Source organism: Diospyros lotus, chromosome 2, assembly GCF_014633365.1.
Source record: "Diospyros lotus cultivar Yz01 chromosome 2, ASM1463336v1, whole genome shotgun sequence".
Classification (NCBI taxonomy): domain Eukaryota; kingdom Viridiplantae; phylum Streptophyta; class Magnoliopsida; order Ericales; family Ebenaceae; genus Diospyros; species Diospyros lotus.
Window position 1 is genome coordinate 40,031,378 of NC_068339.1, and position 10,868 is coordinate 40,042,245.

General features: G+C 33.3%; 1 protein-coding gene and 1 long non-coding RNA gene across 2 annotated transcripts; one reads left to right on the forward strand and one right to left on the reverse strand.

Moving 5' to 3' along the window:
- Positions 1-219: 219 nt before the first annotated feature.
- Positions 220-1,148, forward strand: LOC127795791 (uncharacterized). Its single transcript, XR_008021861.1, has 2 exons — positions 220-621; positions 788-1,148. It is a non-coding gene; the product is annotated as an uncharacterized LOC127795791 (long non-coding RNA).
- Positions 1,149-3,395: 2,247 nt separating this feature from the next.
- Positions 3,396-9,259, reverse strand: LOC127795790 (D-glycerate 3-kinase, chloroplastic). The gene is made up of 12 exons (XM_052327692.1): positions 8,910-9,259; positions 5,659-6,044; positions 5,393-5,472; positions 5,232-5,283; positions 5,102-5,143; positions 4,927-5,005; positions 4,794-4,825; positions 4,640-4,708; positions 4,231-4,305; positions 3,982-4,098; positions 3,847-3,897; positions 3,396-3,749 (listed from the first exon to the last, which is right to left on the reverse strand). The coding sequence occupies exons 1-12, from the start codon at positions 9,220-9,222 to the stop codon at positions 3,606-3,608; spliced, it is 1,440 nt and encodes a 479-aa protein (XP_052183652.1). The 5' UTR covers positions 9,223-9,259; the 3' UTR covers positions 3,396-3,605.
- Positions 9,260-10,868: the final 1,609 nt, after the last annotated feature.

Sequence of the window (10,868 nt, forward strand, 5' to 3'; positions counted from 1 at the left end):
GATATTTTATTCTTTCTGTCTGTAATTTTTTTTAATTTAATTTTTTTATGTTAAATTTTGTAATTTTTTTTAATTTAAATTTTTTACATTAAATTCTATTTTCGTGTGGTTAATTTGTTTGATTGTGATAGTACTCCATTCAATTTGGTAACAGTGTCGTGTTAAATCTGGTAATTTAGTAGAAGATTGACGTATTGCTTTGAATGAAGGACCTCTGACCTTACAAGGCGGCTGGCTGGCTGAGTAAGCAACAAGCAGATGAACAGAAGAAAGTCAGAAAATTCGTCTCAGCGATAAGCACAGAGAGAGAGAGAATGGCGACGCAGACGTTACAATCATTTCATTAATTGAAAGTAGTTGAAAGATCTTTTATCTTCGTCTTCATCTTCAACTGCAAGGAATATTCTTTATATACGCCTCGCATTTTTCCAACATTTGCCAGAGATTGAAACCCAATACCACAAGTACTGTCCCACTGATTTTCACTTTTTGTTCGATTTCCTTCTCAAGAGAGAGATATAGAGACATGGAGACACAGATGGACGCTCCGATGGCTCAAGAGATGAGCTACTTGGATCACATCCAACGCCGGAACGAGGATAAAGGATGCCTCTACGCCTGGTCAGTACCTGTACTTCTTCTTCTTCTTCTTCTTTGATTTCATGCTCTTCTCTTCTTGTCTCCATCTTCTTTCTGATTTTCGATTTCAATTTTTCAATTCGCGCGCGGGTTGATGCGCCGACGAATTCTTAAAATTCTTGCCCCAATATTGCAATTCGGATTGCAGTTTATTCGCGTTGTGCTGCTGCTTTTGTTGCTACGAGACTTGCGAGTGTTGTTTGGACATTCTCTGCTGTAATTGCGGCTAATTTGATCATTTGGTTGAATCGATGCGATTGATTGCTGCACCCCTATCTATATATCTTACGGTTCTATTCCTTCCCCTTCGCGACTCTGCTGCGCTATGATTGGGATTGTTTGTTTGTAAAAATAATCAATCAGTGTTCATCTCTCTGTGTTAATCCTTGCTCTTTCTCCACACGCATAATCTGTGTTCGGTGAGAACTGAGAAATAAACCATTGAATGATGTAATTAGTCCTTGCTCTTTTGTCCAATTTGATATGTTCCTCTCTCTGTGCTTAGCATATGTAATCTTCTTTGATCTTGCAACAACTTTATTTACCAACAAATTGATCAAAGTGATGTGAAGTAGCTAAATGAACAACCACTTAACAGAGTAATTTTGAATGTATTGTAAGTTGTAAGTGCATGATGATTATCATTGATCCAAACACTTTATTATTGAGGAGGTGAATGACTGTTACCTCTATGATTAATTTGAATCATTCAAAAGTTCTTTTTAAGTCTTTTATATTCACGGAATCTCCTTTCTATTTTCATCCCCTTCCTACTTTAATTTCCTTCCAAGCTAAGTGTACACCAATCTTAACCTTATATACGGTTTGCATAAAGAGCAAATTCTCCTTGTCATTCAAAAATCAACCAACATTTCCTCTTTTGGGAATGGTAATGGTACAATATGGACAGGCACCCTTCCACTTATTTTCCAACTTACATATTTAGTTTCATCTTTATATTTGTATTTTCAAAATCTTTTATTTAATTTGTCTTTTTTCCTTGAGATTATTGCCTTTGCGCGATCTTCCGTCTCTCTTGCTCTCAGTTTCAACAGAAAAGATAAATCGCAAGTGAAAGCTTTACCTCACTGCGTAGGACAAAGATTCAAACTCACGACCTATTGGTGCGAATCCCAACTTATCATGACCTAACCACTTGATTTGTGCTCTGGAGGTAATTTGTCTTCCTAATACTCATAGACTAATGGGTGCTCGGCAGTTGTTTATATACCTTATATATATTATTTTAATAAATTTATATTCATAATTTAAATAACTTCAGATTAATTTGATAACAAAAGAAACTGATATCAGTGCAATGAAAAAAGTTAAGATCAACAAAATATTATTATACGTTTCTTGTAGCCATAAATGCTTGATATGTATTAGGGTTAAAATTTATAATTAGAGGAGATTAATTATGCTACCTAACTTGCTCAATCTATAATTACCAGGAAAAAAAGTAGTTGGAGATGAGCTTTTATTTTAGTTGTACACCTAGCATTATTGAGACATCCTTGTAACTGATAACAATCATATCATTGAAGAAAATGCTAGAATCAATGACCATGAGAGGCTTTGCCACTCACCAAGTCAAGTATGCCCTTATGCATTCATCTTTGTCTTATCATTTAATGCATGGGGACCAAGAATTGGCATATTTATCTTATCCTTCAATGCATGGAGCCCAAGAAGCGCCTTGTTTGTCTTATCATTCAATATACAACTCCTTCACAGAACCCTCTTAACCCTGAAAAAGCATAGAGAGTAAGGAGTGTCATGTTTATCTTATCCTTTAATGCATTTCTTTAAATTTTTTTTTTCTTTTGGAGCCAAAACTAGTCATAACAAACCAACCAAGATCTCAAAGACGACTATATAGAAGTTAAACCAAAGCTTGAATAAAAACAACTAACGCCCAAGGGACTCAGCTAACAATAGAACAGCCAACACCCAAGGGACAAGCATAAAGATCACTACACAGGCACCAAATTAGGCAGAAACAAAATGGCTAGAACAATGAACCACTAAGCGGGAGATCAACTCTTAATGGAGGAAAAAATGTTCTATTTGGTGGGAATTTATCGCGTGTCCGTTTGAAAGTGCATAAACTTGTGACTGTATCCAATTCACTCGAAGGTCGAATCAGAGGAGAAGGCTGGTCTCCTCCAAAATTAAGTGGGCAAAACTCAAAACACACGAATCATAAAAAAAAAAAAAAAAAAAAAACAGCCGGGTAACAATAAAACATAGCCGGGAGGAAATAAAATCATTTGAGACACTGATCAAAGAGAAACCAGTAGGAATCAAAGCCTGACCTTGAATAGTATAGGAAAAAGAGTGTGTGTTGACTGTTTGATAGATGAGGTGAGCCAACTCTTAAGAATTACATGTGATACAGCTTGTCCAATTAGGTGAACTCATTCAGCATATAAACCGAAGTCGACCTTAGCAGGCATGACCCACCATATAAATTATATTGGGCTCACTCACGAGCTTTTCTTTTTTCTTTTTTCTTTTTTTTTTTAAAAATTAAAATTATTTTTATTGAATAATACTAAAAAATATTGCATTGAATAAATTTTTTGTTGAAAAATCATATGTATGGTTAGATAATGCAATTTTTTTTTTTTTTGTATTCAATAATATCTCAAATTATTTTTATCATATGAAAATGTTGAGAAATGAAAAGTTATTAATTTGCAAATATTACAAATAAAACACAAAGAATATCATCCTTTTTGCTGATACAGAGAGACAAAATCGTTGCTTTATTTAGTATTATTTGCTCATTTCATTTACATTCAAACAGAATCAGCAGTGAGTGCCTGCCTTACCCCATAAATATAAAAAAATCTATCTATCTATCTATCTATCTATCTATCTGACAGCAAGAAGCAAAACGACTGACTGATATAGATATAGATATAGATATGAAGCAAACAATCTCATCTCTACTGATAACCCTACTCGCCGAGGATGGGGTTCCTTCCTTCATCAATTTCAACCACAAGAAGACGCTGTGGATCACAGCCACTGGGTCCTTGAGAGTAGAGTGTAGGGAGATAAGCATGGTAAGCCGGTAGATACCGCGAAACGAAGTCCATAACCTGAAATACAGAGCAAGCATCCTAGAAACTTTCACATCCAAAACCAAACACCAAACACATGGAATGGCAACTAGTTAGTTGGATAGGCAAACCCTACCTCCTCATCGGACATCCCAGTCTTTCCATCTGCCCTCATGGCAATCTCTGCCTGCAAATTTCCCACACCATCCATCACTTGAACAAGAGTTTTATGAACAAAAATTGCAAAAAAACTGAAAATAACTTGGCCAACCTGCAATCGCCACTGGTATACACAACTCGGGTCTTTAATTTTGATAACAATCCATGATTTTATGAACTTGTCCCACGCATCGTAATAAGCCTCTAAATTTTTGTTCACCGTCTCCAACTGTAAAATTGAGGCTCAACTTGAGTTCAAATGGATGGAGCCTATTGGAGTAAGCAACTTAAGACACAATGAATCTTTAAAAGGTGGAAAACAATGTTTCCCCCAGCTATAATTTCTGAGGGAGATTCAGACCTGTGGATCAACAGTTTTGACAGCATCAACTGCGAGGGGTTTAAAGCCAAGCATCCAACCCTCAAACAGAATTACCTAAAGAAAACCAAACACCAAAAAAAAAAAGCACCATAAGATTCACGAAACTTGGTCCATAAAGCATTGGCCAGAAAATTAGCAGAGCTGAGAATGTAACCCTTAGCCAACAAGCAAACCACCCCGCCCAACAATCCCTTCTTCATTCAGCCCACAGGCCAACAGGTTGAAGATGGAAAATGCATTAGAAAGTCAGATTACATTTAAAATGAATAGGTATTTTTTTTTTCTTTTGCCTGCAGATCGTTTCAGAGGTGAATTTTGGATCCATCCAAAGTCAACCCTACCCCCACCTTTTGCAGAATATAAATTGAATATCTTGCTTAGACCTTACCGTCAGTGGCCCTTCAACTTCTGGCCATGTTGAGGAATCAGCTCTGTCACCCCTACCACTGTTTGCCGACTACATAACAAAACAACTATAATAAGAAACCTTAAACGTAAAAGGATGACAGGCAACAAGAATATTCATATTTCTGGTAACTTACTTTGTCATATCGGGGTAGCTTCATCTTCACCCCTGACAAACACACACACAATTTTCATTCCCCAGTTTGCATAGAACCTATCAAAGCCAGACAATAATAAACAAGGAAGAGAAAATGAAGGAAAACCCCCTACCTTCTTTGGTCAGTTTACTTAAAGCTGTCAATGTTTCAACAGACAATAACAGATCATGGCTTCCCGCATTTCCACGTAACTGTTTTGAGTAAATAATTGCCATTATAAAAATTTTCGAAATTGCTGCCTAATCTCCTAAGCCAAGAAATTATAAAACAAACAAGTTAATTGATACCTCTAGAAGTGCATTTCCTGGATTACTTTCTCTCAGTTTAGCCTAAAATCAAAATTGAACTCCATTAGAATGTGAAAACCCAAAGAGACAAGCAAGCAATAACAAAGAAGAGCCCCCTGAATTCCTATACCTGATCCTCTGCGGTCAAGTAGAAATCATCAATGGATATCGTGGCAGACTTCCTGAGATATAACATGAATCAAGAGTAACATATCTCTTTTATTTGTATTATATTTTCAGTCATACAGAAGATTTCTTCTAGACAGTAAATATCACCATTCTGCAGTCTACCTCCCAGTGACTCGGAAAAGATAATCTAAAGCAAAGACAAGTGTAGTCTTTCCACATCCTTGTGGAGCACTAAAACCAATCTGCATCATACACAAAACAGATACTAGCTTAGCAGTTTGCCCAATTATTTATCACGCAGTCCACTGGTTCCAAACACATCAAGACAACAAAATAGAGAATTTAACAGTGAGCCATGTCAGGGAGAGGAGAAGAAAAAAACAAGAAAGGAAGGTCACAATGGAGAGGTTGCAATGAATTATATATACCACTAAAGGAGTGACTTCTTCATCCTCTTTAAATGTGGAACTGTGAAGAGAAATCTCTTTTTCACACCATAAGAAGACTGGTACATAGTAGTGATAAAGTCGAGCTTTCTGAGGTATTGTCAGAGACAGTTCATTGAGTTGAAATAATCTGCACAAGTATAATCCATATGACAACCATTTATCAATAGACTCGGCCACCATCTCTGAGGTCAGGCCCAATTTGCTTATAAGGGGACCTGAACATATAAATTCAAAAAGGTCCTCCACAGAAGAAACTTCTGCAGGTTTTGATGGAAAGACAGAATACAACCGGTAGTTCTTCCTCCCACTTTTGGCTAAAAGGTCATCACATATGGAATTCCCTTGCATCCATGAACCTCCATGGCCTGCACAAATAATTTAGAAGTGTGAGTAGGTGACTTTAAGATAAGGTATGATGCAACACACCTTATGATCAGACTAGTTTCCATGAATGACAAGCCTCAGAAAACTTTCAAGCATAATTTTTCTATTAGCTGCCAATGTTCCAATGGCTCCAGCCAAGATGATGGATTTCCAAACTAGAATGTTCTATGGTATGTCATTGCAGCTTATAAATATATATATATGCCAAATTCAAAACAAAGGGTAAAAAGTATCTCTATCATTCTCAGAATGTAAACAGATAGTGTCATGCATGAAATTAACGGTTTCCACTAATTAACTTTACCCTTGTTAATTTTCTTTTCTTTTATTTTCTTTGCTCTCGTAAATCCCTTCAGATGTAATAAGGGGCTTAGAAGACCTCAGGATTGCAAAAGCAAATCAACAATGGAAAACATCGATTCTTTCCTCTGATAATGACATGGTGTAAAAAGCCAGGATTGAGCAATCACAAACCTTAATGCCCCCAGGTGGGGTGACGAAATGAATTCTAGACCTCTTTTCATCTCCATCCATGGTCATATCATTTGTAAGGCTGTTATATCCTATGTCACATTTAAAGGTTTTTCATCTCATTTTCTTTGGTCTTCTTCTCCCTTTTTTTGCTACAAACTTCCTCCATTTCATCTGTTCACCTTATTCAATCACTGGTACATCATGGTTGTCTTCTTATATGTTCAAACCATCTTAATCACATATTGCACATCTTATCTTCAATAGCCACCACTCTAACCTTATTATGAATATTCCTGTATATTTTTACAGAGTCGCACGTCTATCATAGCATTCTCATTTTAGTTACACTCAAATTTTAAACATGTTGATATTTAAATGCCAACATTCCAGTTTATACAACAAAAACAGTTTTACACCTACCTGATAAAACTTCCCTATTATCATTAAAGGGATGATCACATAAAATATTGAATGCATTTCTCCACTTTATTTATCTTGTCTTTATTCTATAAGTAACATCATCCATATTCCAAGTCGGTCTTTCCTTTTGAAAAATTGATCTAAAATATCTAGACTGCTCTTTTCTTAAAATAATTTGATTAATAAGTGCATGTTTAGTATTCCTGTGAAATTTTTAGCATTTGATCAGATTACCTAAGAAACATTTTTCACATTGTTATATGTGTTTGGCTAGTGATTAGGAAAAAATATAAAGGTGTCTCAGTTACTTTTAATTTTTTAATTTTTATGATTAAATATTTTGAAATGTTTTAAGTATTTTGGCAAAAAGAAAAATGATATTTTGTTCCTCATTCTAAAATGATATATTTCTATTGCATCTATTTTATTAATGTTATATACTACTAGTAGTAGATGTTGGAGATACAGAATTTATGTAGCCAACCCCACCTAGTGGGATCAACCCATGTGATTGTTGTTGTCATACAGATTGATGATCATTCGAGGAAAATGTATAAGCTCTAAGAATTATCATAAAATCATGAACAATCAGAGAAATCCCAATTAAGGATTTTAAGGACGTGTACATCTGAGAGCATTAATGAGAACTCATTTGAGATTGGAGCCTTTTTTTCTTCTATAAAGTTAATTTAGATTTGAAAAAATTATGAAAAACTACATTGAAAGTTGACGAAAGGAGCACAAAATGGGATTTTCTGTTGAGTAGTTTGTGAGAATATAAATTTTTGTGTTGACTATATGAATAGATGGAAAATAAATTAGATATGACTGATATGATAAGTGTAATATTTGTCATTTTAAATATTAGGCTTTTGCTTTCACATCTCTCTAAAATTGCAGTCGTGGTAAAATCTTGGTTTATTTAATTACCAGGGATGGATGGGCATAATTTTGACAAAAAATAATTTTATTTTTGCTTTTGCTTTTGCTTTGCCTCACAATAGAAGTTTCCAAATTTCTACTTCTACTCCATAACAAAAAAAGAAAAAATTAACTTTTGCTATCAGTAGAAGCACTTTTCAGTTCTGGCCAAATACCATAAAAAAGAAAAAAAACAAAAACTTGCAAAAGCGCTTTTATTGAAAAAAGAAAGCACTTTTCTCGATTCCCACTGCATGGCCAAACAGACGTTAAGTCTCATGATGACATCATCCACACTTCTATTTTTTCTAACCTTACATGTTCAGCTTTCGATCTACTCAATTTAAAACCTGCAGATTTTAAGGTGTTCTCCATAATTGAGGAGTCTATTTTTCACACCTTCTTCTATTTTAAACAATGTCATTTGCAAATAACATACATCAAGACACTTCTTCTTAAAAGCGTTTTGAAAATGAATAGTAGAAAGCTCAATTCAGTTCTTTCTCTCAGCATTAGTAAAGCAGATTGTAACAGTGGCAGAAGGGACTGTCAGAAGCCAACAAAAAATCCCCCAACCAATAAAGTGGCTACTCAAAATCTTCCTCTTTTCCAGTTAGTTTGCTATCATAGTAAAATTGCATGTAATTAGAGGGAGGTTGCCCATAAGAACCAAAACCAAGGCCAAATCACTGACCCAGTAAGTACGCCTTCCTTAAATGCACAAACAAAAATTTGACAATTTAGGTGCGTGCTCAATACTAGTGCCCTAACACATTATCACGGCCCAGCGTTTGGTTGGCAAGAAAAGCGAGTGAAGTAAAATCTCAGAAACCCAATTCAAATTTCTACTTCTGGTCATCCAAAATGACAAGGAAAATCCCAATTGGATTTGTCAGTCGCCGTAAACCTAGAGAAAACCTATCCCCTTTCTCAATAATAGGTTGCTTATATGCAACAAAGAACAGTAAATTAAAAAATTGGGCAAGGAGCCAAGTGCAAACCAAGCCGAATTCAGACAAGAGCAATTGTACCTGATTTCGGGGATCGGGGTAGCATTTGGGACTGCATACTGGAAGAAGAAGAAGAGGAAGAAGAACACGCCGTTGTTGGGACTGGCCGGGTAGAGAAGCGATTGCAGCTACTGTAACATGAGAAAAAGGATGAGGACGAGGTGGTGCTGGTGGTGACCTTTGCCGGCGAGAAGATATTCAAAACCGCCATTGTCATGTCGGTCGCCGGAGATTCGGCCTTCGTTTGGGGAAGGTGAACGATTTTCTGACCGATCAGTTTCTCTGGGCCTCCAATGGATATCACCGGTCGTTGCTGAAGCCTGAAACCATACATCCATCCAACCCCCTGGTCAAAGTACTTAATTACCCTCCATGACAATGCTCTAGGCCAACAATGATTTTTAATCAAATGCTGTGGTGGGTGAAGCAAAGTATAGAATGGATATTTGCAGCCCATAATATAAGTTAAGTAATTTAATTGGTAACTAATATATCGGTATTAATTTAATAGGTTACGACTTTAATTTTTGTCTTGTATAAAAATATAAAGAATAAAAGCTTAATTTATGATTTATCTTTTTTAATATAATAAAAAATACGAGCACTAAAAATCTTGCCAAAACAGTTACCTAAAAAATGAATATTTCAACCATTTTCTCTGGCTGGTCAGCTCACAGCCTCGGACAAAAAATCGTGGTCCGTTTGGTTTTGCGTCGTTTTTAAAGTAGAACAATGGGTATAATGCGTTGTATTATATTTTATTATCTTATATTGTAAAAGTAATATTAATAAAAGTAGCATTTGATAGTTGAAAATTATGTTGTGTTAATAATATTAAAAATAAATAATAAATATTTGATTAATATTGTGCTGTGAGTGTGTAAGGTGAATAAAAAAGATATTAATAAATAAAATAGTTATTAAGTAAAGTAGTATGATTATAAAAATAAATATTAAAAAAATAACTTATATCTATTATTATTATTATTATTATTATTATTATTATTATTATTATTATTATTATTAAATATATATACATATATCTATTCTATATTTTTTGTTACAACTTTTTTCACTTTTTAAATTTTATAAGAGAATTATATTTTATCACAAAAATGATACTTTTTGTGACAAAATTTAATCCATCACAATTAGTTTTGTTACAATATTTTTAATATATTTGACTTTTTTTTCTTAATTCTGAAATTTTTTAATAAAAATTAAAAATATTATTTTATTAAAATTTTAAAAAATAATATTTTTAATGAAAATTTAAAATTACCAAAAATTAGATATTATTTTATTATTTTTCAATATTTCTAATCAATATTGACACAAAAAATTTGGCATCAATATTTTATGATAAAATATCTTAATATTAACCAAAAGTCAAATTTTCAAAGTTTTTGTTATTAAATAAGAAACTTAATTTTTTAGGTGAGATTAAAATAGCAAAGGTGAAATAAAATTTTCAAGGAGGAAAATGATAGGGGCAAATTTTTAACGAAAATTATAATTTGTCAAAAGTTAAATATTACTTTATTAATTTTCAAGAAATCTAATCAATATTGGCATAAAAAATTTGGTGCCAATATTTTAAGAAAAAATATTATAACAAAAGTTAACTTTTTAAGTTTTATTTTTAAATAAGAAACTTAATATTTTGTGTCAAATCAAAACAACAAATGTGAAATAAAAAAAATGATAGAAAGAAATTTTTAAGAAAAATTAAATTAGCCAAAAACTAATTATTATTTTATTATTTTATTTTTCTAGTGTTTCTTTTATAATTTATTAATATGTTTATTAGGATATCTAATTAATATTGGGGCTAAAAATTTATGACAAAATATTATAATAAAATATTTTTGTTTCTACATGTCTTTTATTTTTTTTATTATGACAAAATATTTTGAATTTTTTGTCACTAGATTATTATTTTTTATGCCTAATATGATGTATATTTATGAAAAATTAAAT